This window comes from Chiloscyllium plagiosum, chromosome 4 (assembly GCF_004010195.1).
Source record: "Chiloscyllium plagiosum isolate BGI_BamShark_2017 chromosome 4, ASM401019v2, whole genome shotgun sequence".
NCBI lineage: Eukaryota > Metazoa > Chordata > Chondrichthyes > Orectolobiformes > Hemiscylliidae > Chiloscyllium > Chiloscyllium plagiosum.
Window position 1 is genome coordinate 84,715,237 of NC_057713.1, and position 17,338 is coordinate 84,732,574.

General features: G+C 41.8%; 1 protein-coding gene across 2 annotated transcripts; it reads right to left on the reverse strand.

Moving 5' to 3' along the window:
• Positions 1-4,751: 4,751 nt before the first annotated feature.
• LOC122549169 (elongation factor 1-alpha-like) lies at positions 4,752-16,504 on the reverse strand. 2 transcript variants are annotated; one of them, XM_043688533.1, is made up of 7 exons: positions 16,331-16,504; positions 15,931-16,110; positions 15,090-15,386; positions 14,370-14,520; positions 10,464-10,720; positions 7,369-7,603; positions 4,752-4,996 (listed from the first exon to the last, which is right to left on the reverse strand). In XM_043688533.1, exons 1-7 carry the CDS (start codon positions 16,472-16,474, stop codon positions 4,896-4,898), a joined length of 1,365 nt encoding a protein of 454 aa, XP_043544468.1. In that variant the 5' UTR covers positions 16,475-16,504; the 3' UTR covers positions 4,752-4,895. The 2 variants fall into 2 exon arrangements, with proteins under 2 accessions (XP_043544468.1, XP_043544469.1); XM_043688534.1 differs by lacking the exon at positions 7,369-7,603 and having other exon boundaries at positions 4,889-4,996.
• Positions 16,505-17,338: the final 834 nt, after the last annotated feature.

The window sequence follows — 17,338 nt, forward strand, 5'->3', positions numbered from 1 at the left end:
AAACACTATATAGGACAAACAGGAAGACAGCTAACAATCCGCATACATGAACATCAACTAGCCACGAAACGACACGACCCAGCTATCCTTAGTAGCCACACACGCAGACAACAAGCAACATGAATTCGACTGGGACAACACAGACAGAACAGCCAGGGAATTCCTAGAGGCATGGCATTCATCCACAAATTCCATCAACAAACACATCGACCTGGACCCAATACACCAACCACTACAGCGGACAGCTGAAACTGACAACTGGAAGCGGCAGGGACAGACCACTATAAACACCGGAGGAAACATCAAAGAAGGCTCCCAAGCACTGATGATGTCACCTAGCCAGGGGACGAAACGTTTGCAACAAAAACTTCCAGCTCGGCGAACAGAACCACAACAACGAGCACCCGAGCTACAAATCTTCGCACAAACTTTAGAGTTTAATTCAGATAAATGCGTGCTGCATTTTGGGAAAGCAAGTCTTAGCAGGACTTATACACTTAATGGTAAGGTCCTAGGGAGTGTTGCTGAACAAGAGACCTTGGAGTGCAGGTTCCTAGCTCCTTGAAAGTGGAATCACAGGTAGATAGGATAGTGAAGGCAGCATTTGATATGCTTTCCTTTATTGGTTGGAGTATTGAGTACAGGTGTTAAGGTCATTTTGCAGCTGTACAGGACATTGGTTAGGCCACTGTTGGAATATTGTGCAATTCTGGTCTCCTTCCGATCAGAAAGATGTTGTGAAACTTGAAAGGGTTCAGAAAAGATTTACAAGGATGTTGCCAGGGTTGGAGGAGAGGCTGAGGCTGTTTTCCCTGGAGCGTCAGAGGGGTGTCCTTAGAGGTTTACAAAATTATTTGTCCTATCCATGCCCCTCAGTCATTTCCCTGGGGGCAGGTTTAGATCTAGTCTTTCCCCTCACCCTAAGGGGCAACATTTTCACAGAGGGTGGTGTGTATGGAATGAGCTGCCAGAGGCTGTGGTGGAGGCTGATCCAAATGCCTCTTAAATTGTATGGGTATATGAATAGGAAGGGTTTGGAGGGACATGGGGCTGGGTGCTGGCAGGAGAGACTAGATTGGGTTGGGATATCTTTTCAGTGTGGATGGGTTAAACAGAGGGGGTCTGTTTCCATGCTTTACATCTGACTCACCTACTGTACCTTATTTCCCTAGAGGTGGTCAAGTTTTGCACCTTCTCTAGTAGGTATATCCACACTGAATCAAAACAGTTTGTACACAAACTGACACTGCTATCGTGTTAAGGGTTTAGATGGAGGGGAATTTGCTTGCAAAGTTAAAATCCCCTATCAGAACTACTGTATGTGACCAACTACCCTTCCTCACCCTGTGATCATCCCACCCCCTTGCTGCATTCTAATGGTATTGAATGATTAGAGGCAATGTGCTGAGGCTTTTCAATGTCTATTAAATATGTCTCAGTACCATGATTAAGCCCCTGAAGCACAGCTGCTAGAAGGTGGTGAGGGAACAGATGGCTATTAAGCCTTATCTTTACTGCTGTGGATAGATGTTGGTAGAGGTGAACACTAAATCATGGGACTTTCATACATATCCTTGAAGTGCTACTGCTGAGACTCAAAGATCTAGATACAAAAGGATCCACTCCACAACACCCAACTGCAGTTCTAAGTCTCAACCCAGTGTACTCCCCACTCCATGGCCAGCAAGTTTAAGATCAACCCTGGTTCAGTGATATACCAGAAAAGAACCAGATAAAGAGGTGTCAACTTTAAACTGCTTCCTACTGTGTGGAAGTATTCCATAGAGGATCAGATCCAAGCTGTACAGTCCTACCACTGAGTAATGAACAGTTCAACTCATTGGAGATAGCAATAGCTCCACAAGAAAATCCATTCTAAAGAGGAGCCTAGAACAGTGGACAAAAGACAAGCCTGAAGCATTTGCAAGCATCTTCATGTAGTTATATTTGTACCACAAGATAAATAAACAGGTGGAGGTATTAAATAATGTTTGACTACTATGTTACAGCAATGCTGAATGCCTATGATCTAAAACTAGCTGTGCCAGTAACCAAGCAATTCTAGTATGGCTAGCATTTGCCTGGAGGTGGTATAATATGGAAAATTGTTTGTTCTGGCTACAAGTAGGCTTCATCCAAACCGACCAATGGCCACCCTGTATCAAGAGTTAGCAGTAACGGAAGGAGTCAGTGTTAAGTGGCATCTGCTCAACCTTTTAGGTCTCTTTCCAGTCTATTCATGTTGTCAATTTTCTTGGTCCTTTACACAAGAAAAATCCTTAGTTTGCCTTTAAAGTATTGCCTGTCCACCACTTTTTTCCAAATGAGCACAGCCAATTGTGGGCGGCACGGTGGCACAGTGGTTAGCACTGCTGCCTCACAGCGCCAGAGACCTGGCCATGCTAAATTGCCCGTAGTGTTAGGTAAGGGGTAAATGTAGGGGTATGGGTGGGTTGCGCTTCGGCGGGGCGGTGTGGACTTGTTGGGCCGAAGGGCCTGTTTCCACACTAAGTAATCTAATCTAATCTAATTGACCTTGAGAACTCGTTAAGTATTAAGCTCTAATTTAATAGAAGTGGATTAGTGGTAGTACTGTAGTCTAAGTCAAGACAGGTTCAAGTTCCACCTGCACCAGAGGTAATTTAATTGGAAGCAAAACACCAGATACTGGAAAATTTAAAATGCAAAAAATAAAGCAGATTATGCACATATCAAGTCTAGTAAGACTTGAGCTCCACTGTTCTGATGAATCCGTCAACACAAACCCTTCAGACCAACTGGTCTGCAACCACATCTCCCTAACTATGCACACTTGTTTGGCCCATATCCCTCCAAAGCTTTCCTATTAGTGAATTTATCCAAATAAAAATGCATCTAGTATTTCCTGACAGTTCATGGTACAAATTATAAAGTAGTGCCTCATGCTATTTTTAAAAAACAAGAATATGCCACCTAGTTTTGGATGCCCCCCATCTTTGGTAAAGATATTTGCAATTTACCTGATCTATGCCCCTCCTGATTTTGTCAACTTTTACAAAGGTCACCCTTTAACCTATGCTCCAGTGAGCAAGTCACAGCCTAACTCAAGCCCTCTGTTCTTGCAACTTCAGCAAATTGTTTGAACCTTGTCCAATTTCACATCATTCCTATAAACAGGGCAACCAGAACTGTACACTACTTCAAAGGCCTCACCAACATCCTGTACAACTTAACAGGACATCAACTTGTATACTCAAAACAGTGAGCAATGAAGGCACGTGAGCTAAACACCTTCCTAACCACCCTGCCTAGCCATGATGCAAATTTGCAAAGACTTGTGTACCTAGCATCTAGGTCTGGTATACAGTGAATGGTAGTGCCCTGGGTAGTGTTGTAGAAGACCCACCCTTTTTTACAAAAATGCATTTGTCAGATGGACTTTAATTTGGACAGTCCTCAGTCCATTGAGCAAATCTATCAGATTTTGTAGTCTTGATCACTTCACTATCCACTATAGTAATGTTTGTATCATCTGCAAACTTACTAACCATCTCTTCTATATTCTCATCTAAATATTTTCTGTAAGTGGAAACTCCAATCCAAAAACCCTCCACCAGCAGCCCTCTTTCCTATGTTAGGAAAGGAGATTTTCATTCTATGGACAAGCTCACCCTGCATCCCATGTGATCTAATTCTACTAAATTCATCTACCATGCAGAACATTAAAGGCCTCACTTAAAGTAAACATCTACTTTGCCCTCAATCTTTGGTTACTTCAAGAGAAGCTCAAATTTCAGCTGAAGATCATACCTGAGTTGAACCAACAGCAGTTCTCTCCAGATGCTGCCAGACCTGCAGAGTTTAAGTGTTGACATGTCTGACCAGATTAAAAATCTAATCACCAATGATTGTCACTATAGCTTCATTATTTCATATCTAATTGTGTACAGCATAACTGTTCCTTAGTTTTCCAGAGCAGGGTGTGGAGCAATCAACACATCTGAAAAATCTTTGTACTAATTTGAATTATCCAGTCTATGATTAAAGGTCCCATGATTACTAAATTACCCTAATACTTGCACCTTAAATTTAGATTTTAGTGCAATTGTCACTTCCAACCAAAGTCTTTGAACTTAAACTTCAAGCAGACAATGCCCCTCTAACCAAAACATTAAGTAATGGAAGGGTGTTACCACATCTAGGTGGTCTTCATCACATCTGGACCTTTCATCAGAGACAATGCCATATTGCAAAGCTCTCAAGTTATAAATTTAACTTACTGCAACAGGTTAGGTGTAGTTCTTAAATGCCCATTTTACTTTGAAGTTCTTATTTACCTTTTCCACCTGTCAGATTTATCTAGAATCTAAGTCAGGATCTAATCAATTGTAAAAGCACAGCTGATGATTTCTGATGAGGGAACAATGTCAACTGACTAATTTTCACAAATTCCACTTTGATCATGTGTTCAGTATTGGTCATAGCATTTCAAGCAACATGCAGATCAGATTCTTGTGATGCAGTAGCAAGATCAGCCTCTATACCAGGAGGCTTGGATTCAAATCCCACCTGTGAGCATCAGAACACATCTGAACAGTTGACTAAATCTACAAGTCTGCTGTATTTCATACATGTTCTCAGTGACAGATTACAAAGGCAGTCTGTATACATTAGGATTCAGTTGAATGTTGATTTGGGTTTAAACCATGTAGAAATGCCATTTTAAAGATGTTAGTGCTGAATTAAAGGAAACAAGTTAGCTACACAACCACTATGCATAGAGAGTTTATTGCTGATTATAACAGTGCTAACATTAACTGAGGTGCCAAAAACATTGAACTGAATTAAATTGAAAAATCATTGGAACCAACTAGTGTTTATTTGCTTCTAAACATCAATTTTCAATCTTAGAAAACTTAAACTTCCTTAGTCAACTTTTTAGCCATTGATGTTTTGTCCACAGATTTAATTATCCCAACAGCAACGGTTTGCTTTAAATCACGGACAGCAAAGCGACCTGCAAGGAAAAAAATGGAATAATTAAGTTATCCTCGTGCTTAATGCACTGATCAGACTGTTCCATTTCAAAATTCATGATCAGAGAATGAGAACAAAGTTGTCAAAGCAAACTGTTTAGCACTGCTCAACTTTTTATCCCAATGTTATTTCTGGAAATTGCTTATATAGGATGATGTGTGGCCACCAGTACACACCAAGGTCTTAAATGACAAGTGGTTGCTAAATAAGGTTCAGGTCTTGAAGTATCTGACGATAAAATCCAAAGAGGGTCACTGGACCTGAAGTGTCAACTAATCTTAAAGTGATCAAATGATCTGATTGCACAAAGACCAAATACATCAGATACAGCTATGGAAATTACATTGATTCTTAAATTATTACAGCAGAGACCATTTAGCCTACTGTATCCATATAAATTCTATGGAAGTGCAACTCAACAGTTCACTTACTCCTGTAAGAGAAGCATGCATGATTTAACAATGTGGACATTATGGTGTCAGTTCAAATGCTCTTCCACAAACTTTGCTATAGCAATCTTCATATGCATGCATCTTCAATTACATGAAATTGACAGGTAAACATTGAAGATTAGCAGCAAGAAAAAAGAGCTATGGATGCTGTAAATCAAAGACAGTAACTGGAAGAGCTCAGCAGGTCAGGTAGAATCTGTGGGGAGAAATCCATGTTTTTGGTCAAGTGACCTTGCCTTAACATTCAGATCACAACATTAAATGACTTCTCTCCAAATTCTGCCAGAAGTGCTGAGCTTTTCCAGCAATCTGTCTATTACAAAAACCTTGGCTATTGAACTAGACTTTTGATAGGATAGTATTATTAAGTTGTCTCCATATTAACAGGTTTTGATAAGATTGGAGGAGTGTGTAGATCAGACAAGTATCTACCAAATTTCCTGGAGGGCACTTCAAATTTGAGTTAATTCACTGCAAATACTCAGCAAGTATGATAAAGTCACTGCTTATTATGTGTTTTGCTATCAAGTAGAAAAATTCAGGCGTTCTCAGCAAGTCTTGCTGGAATGGTTCAGGAGATTAAACAGCCTCAAGTTAAGCATGTTCAAGTCATGAAAAACTTAACTATATGAAAGGAGGGCAGATGAGCAGTCAGCAACACCTAAAGGAATGAGGGAACCCTACAGCAAGACCAGTAATACAGCAAAGTCAAATGCTGATAATTGTTCTTGGGGAGTGTAAATTTAAGCTATTTTCTTTTCCAAGTTCTATTAGAAGAGAAAGTCATGCAAATACATTAAGGATTTAGAAAATTAGTTTCAGAAATGTGGGTATTTCAGGGTGTCAGAGATCCAGGAAATGTGTCTGCAGTAAATATCTGATGTGAAGCTTCAGCACTGAAGGAGGCTGTATTACACATTACTGCAAAGCAAGTTACCTAGACACTTCTGGGATGCAGTCATACCCTTTCAGTTAGGTAAAGGAAGTAGTAAAGGAAGAGATGATGCAACTACAAGCAGGCAGATACAAGTGCCCAGAAAACAGCAGTGCAAGAGCCATTGGAATCAGGTGACTGCAAGGTGCATGAGCTCACTGGCCAGGGTGGAGGAAGTGCAAAGGTTTATGGTATAGGAAGCCAGTTAAACAGGAGAAATATGTGGCTCTTAAAAGATTACCTAGTTAAGGGATTAAACTATTATCCAACTTGACCAGACAGTTGTGTTGCCTGCCCAGAGTGGTCATGGTCCAACAGAAGAAGAAAGGTTGTGCACCAAGAGTAAGCTTCTAACAGCTAAACTGGAAAGCTGGATTCTAACTGAGCTATAAGCAAATAGACAAGGGGCTCAAAGATGAAAAATCAATTGTTTATGTTGCACCACTGGAACCAGGAGTGTCTGAGCACAGTACCTGTTCTTAGATTTACAGGATCCATACTAATTATTGGAGATTAATATATAGTCTAGCTAAATTTACTTAGACACCAAAATAAATTCAAGTTGTCTGGAAACAGCTGCAAAACATTAACAGGAACAAGAATACCACCTTTGGTCAAACATGGACCTCAGATTCAGAAAAAGCTGCTTGAGGTGTAGATTCACACTGTTATCAGCATGTGATGGTATAGTTTTCTCCAACCCACCTGGTCAGTTTGATTATACCCTGTGAAATTGTTCCCATTGTCCACATTTCAACCTATGGTTAAAGGCTGTCAACTAATTTGCCCCTCAGCCAACAGGAGGCTTTTTGCCTTTTAAAAAAATTCCTACTAGTTAATTTGCTACTTTTCCATTTCAGGCTCAACCAAAAATCCAATGCTCATTTCTCAAACTGACTACAAAAAAGTGTATCTTGCTTTGCAAAAAAACAAGTGTTGAAATTAAATTCAGTTTAGGATACTTACCAAGGGGTGGATATTCAAAGAAGGTTTCAACACAGAGTGGTTTGATTGGAATAAATTCCACTGTGGCAGCATCTCCAGATTTCAAGACCATAGGGTTATCTTCTAGCTTCTGTCCAGAACGTCGGTCAAGCCTTTCTTTAAACTCAGAAAGCCTACAGGTAACATGGGCAGTATGGCAATCTACTACTGGAGAATAACCAACTTTGATAAAGCCTGGATGATTGAGGACAATTATCTGCAAATGACAGTTTTCAGTTTACAACCTTAAGAATTTTGAACCACTTAAATTGGCATAGTACTGCAGTGAAAGTCTGCCATTTAGGATGGATGTTTTAAATTGACTAGGGACAGGCAATAAGTATAGCCCAACCAGCAACAGATCCCATAAGGATTAAAACTTCCCTACGCTCACTATCCCTTTCAAATCAGCAAAGAGTCTACATTCAGGCAAAAGCCTTCATCAGGAATGAGGCTGAGAGCTGAGGAGGAGTGGGGGGGGGGGTGGTGTGGTAGGTAGTTGAGTGCAATAGATAGGATGTGGGGGCAATGGTGCTAAGTCAAAGGGGAGGGTGGAATGGATAGTTGGGAAGGAAGATTGATGGACAGGTCATGAGGACAGTGGAGAGTTGGAAGGTTAGATCTGGGATAAGGGAGGGAGGGGAAGTGAAGAAACTGAAATCCACATTGATGACTCACCTTCCACCTCAGGACCTCCAACCCCATGACATCAGTGTAGAGCCAGTTTTCTCATTTCCTTATCCCAGATCTAACCTTCCAACTCAGCACTGCCCTCAACCTGTGCATCTTTCTTCCCACCTATCTCCTCCACTGATGTATCACCATTACCACCACCTCCATCTTCCCTCACCTTCCTCCCAGCCCCCACCAGCTATTTATCTCAACACCCTCAGCTCAGTCTCATTCCTGAAGAGCTTTTGCCTGAAGTGTTAACTCTCCTGCTCTTGGGATGCTTCCTGACCTGCTGTGCTTTTCCAGCACCAGTCACTTTCACCTCACTATCCCTTCTAATCAGTTTAATAGTTGTTACACCAATTTACAACTGAAGTGCTCTTCAAGTAGCCAAGCCCTTATGAAATTTAGCAATACAATCAATTGTCATTATTCGCAGGGGGATGGCTTTCTGCACTAACTCAGCTTTTTAAAAAAGGTAGCTTCTGCACACCAATGCAATTGTTTATTGTCCACAGCTTGTACACCATGCTGAGGATCAGTAAAAATAATCCTACTGAAGACAATCTTTGCCACAATTTTTGACTGACAAAGTATAGATGGAGGAGATCAGAGTCAAAGTGTGGTGCTGGAACAGCACAGCTGGTCAGGCAGCATCCAAGGAGCAGGAGAGTTGATGTTTTGAGCTTAGCTCCCCACATTTCTGATGTAGAGCTTAAGGGGCTGAGAGATAAATGGAAAGGGTGGGGCTGGGAGAGGTAGCTAAGAATGCAGTAGGTAGATGGAGGTGGGGGTGATGATGATAGGTCAGAGTGGATAGGTAGGACAGATCAAGAGGGTGGTGCCAAGTTGGAGGGTCAGATCTGGGATAAGATGGAGGAGGGGAGATGAGGAAACTGGTGAAATTGACATTGATCCCATGGGGGTTGGAGGGTCCCAGAAGATACAGCATTCTTTCTCCAAGTGTCAGGTGAAGAGACTCTGGTGGTGAAGGTGACCCAGGACTTGCATGTTTTGGTGGCTGGGATGGGTGAGTCTTTGGCCACAGGGTGGTGGGGTTGTTTTGTGTCCCATGGATGCTCTGAAATTATATGCAAGTTGGCATGTCTCCCCAGTGTAGTCAAGACATCAGGGACAATGGGCACAGGTGGGGTGGAGAGGTGCAGGAAACTCTACCCGATGTAGAATGACCCTTGGACAAAGGTGAGGGGGAGGTATGGCTACAGGTTTTACACTTCCTGTGGTGGCAAGGGAAGGTGTTGGAGTGGAGGTGGGTTGGTAGGAGGCATAGACCTAAGGGGGTCATGGTCTCTGCAGAATGCAGATGGGGTGGGGAGGGTGATAAATCTCTGGTGGTGGGATCTGTGTGTGGGTAGTAGAAATGGCAGAGGATGATGCATTATATCTACAGGTTGGTAGAATGCAAGGTGTGGACTGGGGAATCTTGTGATTGGAGGGGCAGAGTTCAAGGTTTGAGGTGCAGGAAGGGGGAGATGCATTGAAGGGCATCATGGGAAATTGCAGTCCTTGAACAACAAGGCCACCTGGGATATTCTGTGGAGGAAATGGTCCTTCTGAGAAGCAGGTGTGGAAGAATAGAGTGTAAGGGGTAGCATTTTTTTTTTTTTAAATGAAGAGGTAGGGTCAGAGGTGTAGTCCAGGCAGCTGTAAGAGTTAGGTTTGAAATAGATGTCAGTGACTTGGGTGCCAGAAATGGAAATGGAGGGGTCCAGGAGGAGGGGGTGATGTCTGGGATGGTCCAGGTGAACTTAAGGTCAGAGTGGAACATGTTAGTGAAGGTGATTGACTGTTCAATCTCATAGGAGCACAAGGTGGTACTGATAGTCTATATATAGTGGAGGAAAAAAGGTAGGGAATGATGCTGTGTAGCTGAAGATGGGTTGTTCCACATACCCAAGAGGCAGACAGCTTGGGCCCATGGCTAACCCTTTGGTCTGGTAGGAGAGGATTCAAAATGAGGAATTGATGAGGGGAGGACCAGTTCAAGATCAAATGTGTCAGTGGAGAAGAAACAGAGGGCTTGAAGGCCTTCATGGCAGATGGATGTATATAGGAATTAGATGTCCATGGTAAAGATGGGGCATCTGACCTCTATTCAACCTGCATTCAAAGCAGGTTTCAGTGTGAAAAAACTGGAAGAGTAATCCATTTGTTTTACGGACAAAATGAAACTGCCTCAGAGTTAAGGGTTTGCAACTGAAAATCACATGACCTCATCCGAAGACCAGAAAACCCCAACTAAATTCAGGGTGAAAACTAGCCAAGTCACTTAGTTACCCTCAACATTAACCTCAACTTTGTAGCCTATGTTCTTTATTGCCCACCCACTCAAATGCAACTTCCTATATAGTTTACAGTATATTTTCAAAGATACTTAGTCATACTTGTGCAGTGAAACGGTTGGCCCGAGTTGGTGGATCATTTCTGCAATTACCAGCCACATTACCACGACGAATAGCCTTCACAGCCACATTTTTAATGTTGAAACCAACATTAAAGCCAGGGAATGCTTCAGATACAGGTTCATGGTGCATCTGAATTGATTTCACTTCAGCTGTCAAGTTTACTGGAGCAAACGTCACCATATTACCAGGCTTCAAGACTCCAGTTTCTATTCTTCCAACTGGAACAGTGCCAATGCCTAAAAATTAAAATGACAAGTAACATCTTTCAACAAATTCATCTAGATTAAATGCAACCAACACATACAAATTAACTCGAGTAAAACAGCCAGATTCTTGATACGCCATTTAATGAGTTATGATCCATCATTCTCTTGGCCCCAGTCCCCTATTACCCCTCAATCCAGGAGGTATCTAGCTCAAGCAGACAAATTACTTAAGTTGGGGGAATCCAGAGGGGCAGGATTTACATGTATTTGGAAAAAAGGACTGATGAGAGTCAACATGGCTTTATACACAGGAAATAAGTGTCTCACTAACAAGTGAGCTTTTCATAGTTTATGAAAAAGGAGGACCGATGAGGTCAGAGCCATAAACATTATCTGTATCGACTTCAGTAAGGCATTCAACAAGGTTTCTGGTTAGCAAGATGCTATCAATGGAATGCACGGAGAATAGCCATTTGATACAGAACAGTGTTGAAGGTAGAGAGGGTGGTGGAGGAGGGTTGCTTTTCAGACTGGACACCTGTGACCAGTGTGTGCCACAAGGATTGTGCTGGGCCTATTGCTTTGTAATTTGAGATTTGGATGTGAACAGAGGTATAGTTAGCAAGTTTGCAATGACACCAAAATTGGAGATTAGTGGACAGCAAAGATGACCTCAGTACAAACAGGATCTTGATCAGATGGACCAATGGACCATGGAGTGGCCGAAGGAGTTTAATTTAGATGAGGTTCTGCATTTTGGAAAAGCAAAATCAGGGCAGGACTTGTTCACTTAATGGTAAGGTCCTGGGGAGTGTTGCTGAACAAAGACCTTGGAATGCAGGTTCAATGCTCCTCAAAAAGGAGAGTTGCAGGTAGATAGGATCGTGAAGGTGGTGTTTGGTATGCTTGCTTTATTGGTCTCTGCATTGTGAGTTAGAGGCATGTTTTGGCTGTTCAGGGCACTTTTAGAATACTGCATGGATGTTTGAAACTTGAAAGGGTTTAGAAAAGATTTAAGGATGTTGACAAAGTTGGAGGGTTTGAGCTATAGAGTGTTGAATAGGCTGGGGCTGTTTTCCCTGGAGGGTCAGAGGCTGAGGGTGACTGTTTTATAAAATCACAAGGGGCATGAATATAGTAGATAAACAGGGCCTATCTGGGGTGGGGAGTCCAAAACTAGAGTGCAGAAGTTTAAGGTAGACATGAAGGATTTTAAAAAAGGGACCAAAGGAGCAATTTTTTCATTTAGAGGGTTGTGTGTATATGGTATGAGCTGCCAGAGGCAATGGAGGAGGCTGATAGTTTAAAAGGCATTTGGATGGATAAATGAATAGGAACAGTTTAGGGAGAGATGGGCAAGTTAGTTTAATGTAGGATCTGGTCAGCATGTAAGTTGGACCAAAGGCTATGCTTGTGCTAAAAATCCCAAGCCTGTGACTAGTTGCTGTTTGTGCAAGAGCTTTTCAAATATCTACCATCCTTAAGGCTTTTCATTGCTGAATTAAGATTTTTCATTCTTTGACTTCCCCATCAGCTGTATTTGATCCTCTTAATAGCTTCAAAAATCACTATCCTTTAGAAATACAATCTTGTACTCATTAGTAATCTCCAAAATTAACTCCAAAGAGTAAGAGATCAACACTACATTCCTGCCAAAGTGAACAAATCCCAAGATATGGTGCCCAGAACTACCCATTTTTCTCCAAATAGTCTCTACCAAGAGAATTGAAAATCCTGTTGTGGTTCTGTTCACCAAGCTGGGTATTTGTGGTGCAGATGTTTTGTCCCCTGTCTAGGTGACATCCTCAGTGCTTGGGAGCCTCCTGTGAAGCACTTCTGTGATCTTTCCTCCAGCATTTGTAGTTTGAATCTGCTGCTTCTGGTTGTCAGTTCCAGCTGTCCGTTGCAGTGGTCGGTATATTGGTCCAGGTCAATGTGCTTATTGATTGAATCTGTGGATGAGTGCCATGCCTCGAGGAATTCCCTGGCTGTTCTGTTTGACTTGTCCTATAATAGTAGTGTTGTCCCAGTCGAACTCATGTTTGTCATCTGCGTGTGTGACTACTAAGGATAGCTGGTCGTGTCGTTTTGTGGCTAGTTGGTGTTCATGGATATGGATTGTTAGCGGTCTTCCTGTTTGTCTTATGTAGTGTTTTGTGCAGTCCTTGCATGGGATTTTGTACACTACATAACCACTTCATTTTCTACTGTGCATGATTTTAGTGATCTGTATTCCTGGAAGAAGACCCTTTATGTACCAAGGGCACAAGCTGAAACTCATTAGCAATACAATAACCCATTAGCCAGTTTTATTTTATGCATCCATCTACACAATTTTAGAGATATTTGTTCCATAAACAAAAACAAGTCCAAATGAACCTAGATCTCCAGTCTCATTTGGGTGTGCCATTCTTCTTTCTGCCACTCATTACATAACCAATAATAGGTTTTCATTTTCACAAGTTTTAAATAGAAGACTTGCTTAAAATATCCCAAGGAACTGAAACAATTAAGCAAGCTTGAACAAAAATATTAAGGCAAGATCCAAGATCCAAAATTTCCTAAGCTGGGGGTGGGTTTTAACTCTAAATTTGGTATGGGGGCAGCTCGAGAAAAACCCATAAGCTGAAAGTGCTCCAAGGGACCATGATTACATGATAAACATCTTTAACCCTTCATATCTGAAATTAAGATGGTGGTAAATATGGATTAAAAAAAACTTCTCAATCTCATTGGTGTGCAGAGATGCTAAATAAAATGTTTCAATAAAATTAAAGTGGCTGTAGTGGTCACCTTACTCACAAGCTGGCTTTGAGACAAGCACATGGGATAAAGCCATCCACATAAACCAGGCAACTAAGGACATTCTCAGAAAAGAAAGCTTGCTGGTCACCCATTCAAGACTTAACTGCAGCTAACTCAAGAATGCTCAGTTATATATTTTAGCAGTTGCTTTAATAAGATAGCGTACATGTCAAGAGCTGGGAATCTTCCCGACAATCTGAAGTGTTTGGTTACAAAGCAAATTAGGGGAACCAGCTATTCACAAAAACTCACCTATACATCCTACTGAGAATAAAGGTCCACAATAAATTAATCAGTTTAACACCAAGGACATCAAAACTGGGTACCTTAAGTTTGGTTCTTTGACATGGGAGAGAGAGTGTTCAGGATTAGCGACTACTGAAGATTTCCCTTAAGAAAACTTTGGTAATTTATCCTTCAATTTTAAGGAAACAGTTTCAATTGAAAGGCAGAGCAGAATGCTTTAATACAACCCCTTCCTGTGGCTGACCGAGGGGGTGAAGGGGGCACACGAATCATATGTTCTTCCCACCATGGAGTACAGGAAGAGGGGTAGTGTGGAGATAGCCATTCTGTCAACATGGTGTATGATCACTACCCAAGTGTTCGTTCTGAGTTGGTAAACCTACGTGTAGTCATTGTTTCTTGGATATTCTAAAATTCAGCCAGCCACTCGCCAATTGCTTATAAACTGGAGCTTAAATATAAAACGCAGATGCCAAGAGACTCAGTTCAACTCTCAAGGCCTTCCTCCCCTGAATGAAACACCCCTCGTGCATGCATTCATTAATTTTCGGAGCGTTTGGACGAAGTCGATAGCTATATAAACCTCGAGTCGGAATTAAATTTAAAGTTTGTAATCTCAAAGCGCTACCTCCAATTTTGTAGACGTCCTGCAGCGGCAAACGCAGGGGTTTGTTTAAGGAACGTCCAGGAGGAAGGATAGCATCCAGTACTTCCAGCAGGGTCTGACCGCTCGTATGGCCTTCTCTCCGCTTTATTTTCCACCCTCGAAACCAAGGCATCTACAAAAATCAGGCCGAGTTCAATTAAAATGCAGTTATTGGGGTTAAGGGAATGGTAGAAACAACCTGAAACCGAACGAAAAATACCCTTTTTTCTGGGTCTTAGCAAACTGTCGACACAGAGGTAGCTTTTATAGATACCAGAGAAATGGTCCAGGTAGGTTACTCTTCAGAGGGTCAGAGTGGACTTGTTGGGCCGAAGGGTCTGTTTCTACACTGCAGGGAATCTAAATCTAAAAACAGCTTTTCGAGATCAGTACTCGAACTCTGATCAGTAATTGGTGTATTTTATGGAGAAAGTGAGGTCTGCAGATGTTGGAGATCAGAGCTGAAAATGTGTTGCTGGAACAGCGCAGGTCAGGCAGCATCCAGGGAACGGAGAATCGACGTTTCGGGCAGAAGGGCTTCTGCCCGAAACGTCAATTCTCCTGTTCCCTGGATGCTGCCTGACCTGCTGCGCTTTTCCAGCAACACATTTTCAGCCTTGGTGTATTTTATGTCATGTCCCTTTACTGGAACGGCTTCTCCCTTATTCCAGGCATATCGTGCCATGAAGGACAGACACCTACCTTGGGGCTAGGGCTCAGCATGTTCTCCCCATTCCAGCCAGAGACCGGCACAAACGGCACACTCGCCACATTGTAGCCGATCTTGCGGATGTAAACGCTCACATTCTTTACCACTTCCTCGAACCTTCTCTGGCTGTATGGCGGTTGAGTTACATCCATCTTATTGACACAGACGAGGAGTTGTTTCACTCCGAGGGTGAAGGCGAGGAGGGCATGTTCCCGAGTCTGACCTGACCTCGAAATCCCAGCTTCGAGCTCGCCCGGGGCGGCCGAAACCACGAGTAGCGCGACATCAGCCTGCAGAGTGTAGCAGGGGCGGGAGAGCAAAGGAGACCAGGTCAGGAAGGCTGCAGGATGCTAGTAACGAAAGCACCATCTACTCGAGAAGAAATAGTGGCGACATATAGCGGCTAGGGTTTATTGAGGAACAACGATTCAGAACTCCAAATTTTAAACAATTCTCCTTCCCCGTTTATTTTCCAGTAAACAAATGTCTCTGGAGTAAAGTTTTTGATTCCCAGGTCAATGAACCGCATTACAGTGGACGCAGAGTGGATAAATTTGAACAGTTAACTTTTTCATCTATTTCAACTGACTGCAGTTTAGAACTCTTACAGATACACCTCTCACTGTTTGAAAGATCCACAATATCTCCGTAAATTGGAGTGGTTTTAATGTTCTGTTTGTAGTGTTGGTGAGCTGTGGTTGTTAACATGACTTTTAAAACAAAAAAAATTGCTTCATTTAGTCTGTTTAATGCTGGTGTTTCATGGAATCCTTGAAGGAGTAGTATGAAGCGGGGGATGGGGGGAGAAGAGAAGGGGTAAGATTGAAGTTGTACCTGGGATGTTCCAGTCAACATGTTTTTAATGAAATCACGATGGCCGGGAGCATCGATGATGGTGAAGTAGAATTTCTGGGTGTGAAATTTCCAGAGTGAAATGTCTATTGTGATGCCTCTTTCCCGCTCAGCCTTCAGTTTATCCAAAACCCAGGCGTATTTAAATGACCCTTTTCCAATCTGTAAAAAAAGTCACGTTTGATAGTACAAAACAATTTAAAAGGACGTTAAATAAATCACTTTAAACTATTCTTGTAGAAGTTTCCTCGACCGTAAGAGAACGTGTTTAAACTTCAGAAAGGTATAACAATCCAATAAGCCTATCGCAGATATACAAACATTTACAGCAGGAAATTATGTTCTCTGAACATACATTAGATGACCTTAAAAACAATCGCACCTGATTTGCTGCTTGTTCTAGTTTTTCAATCGCCCGCCGCTCAATGCCACCACATTTATAAATGAGTTGGCCTGTAGTGGTGGACTTGCCAGAATCGACATGGCCAATAATAACAAGATTGATATGAGGCTTCTCCTTCCCCATTCCTGTTGTTTTCTAGAAAACAGGGGTTTTTTTTTTGGTCAGGCTTTATTTATTTGTTACAAACATCCGGACCCAGAAATGAACGTGAGGTTGCACGTGGAGAAACCACAAACTGATCGATTAATGAATTCAATGATAAAGGAAACACGACCCTCATAACACACACGCACACAAAACCTCTATTTGACGCTTTGCAGCTGGCTGACCTGGACCTTCTTTCTAATCAGATACTTGATCGCATTAGAGATTGATGAGCTCGAGCAATGTTTACACCTGATCTCTATTGGTGTCTAATCCCAGGGTTCTATCCAATCGCCAGCTGTTTGAAATAGATTAAAATATTAACTACTCAGATCTGTCATCACTGTGCTGTCTACTGTAACTTGGATCTCCTATGAGGATGTTGATGACAGATCTGAGTAGTTAATATTTTAATCTATTTCAAACAGCTGGAGTTTAGATAGAACAAGACCATTTTATATTATGCTGAACGCTCGTAAGAAGCAACCTTGTATTTATATAGCTTTTAAAATAATGTTAAAGAAAATACAAAGATGTAGTATGAAAGAAATGTTTTATGCTGCAAATATGTTTGATGGTTTTCTTTCTGAAGCATCGAGGAAATTGACATGTGGCAATTATATTTTAAAACAGAATCTTTTTTGACGTATTTGAGAAATAAATCTGTAAAGAGCAAAGACTAGGTTATCAGAACGTAAAGAGCTGGCCTTCAAGGTAAAGGCAGGAATAAACATAGTGCTAAAGGATATGCTGTAACTTTTGCTTTTAAGAGAGGATAAATATTAAGAGAAAACTCCTAGAATTGTAACCATTGGCAGCCTTTGGAACATTTAATTTCATTGC

What these genes read in the sequence shown, in the direction of transcription:
- LOC122549169 (XM_043688533.1), bottom strand. Translation starts at nt 16,474, where the DNA reads ATGGGGAAGGAGAAGCCTCATATCAATCTTGTTATTATTGGCCATGTC. An exon ending in TGTTGACTGGAACATCCCAG is followed by an intron (nt 15,387 to 15,930) that starts GTACAACTTCAA and finishes TACACTCTGCAG; the next exon opens with GCTGATGTCGCGCTACTCGT. An exon ending in CTTTGAATATCCACCCCTTG is followed by an intron (nt 4,997 to 7,368) that starts GTAAGTATCCTA and finishes TTTTCCTTGCAG; the next exon opens with GTCGCTTTGCTGTCCGTGAT.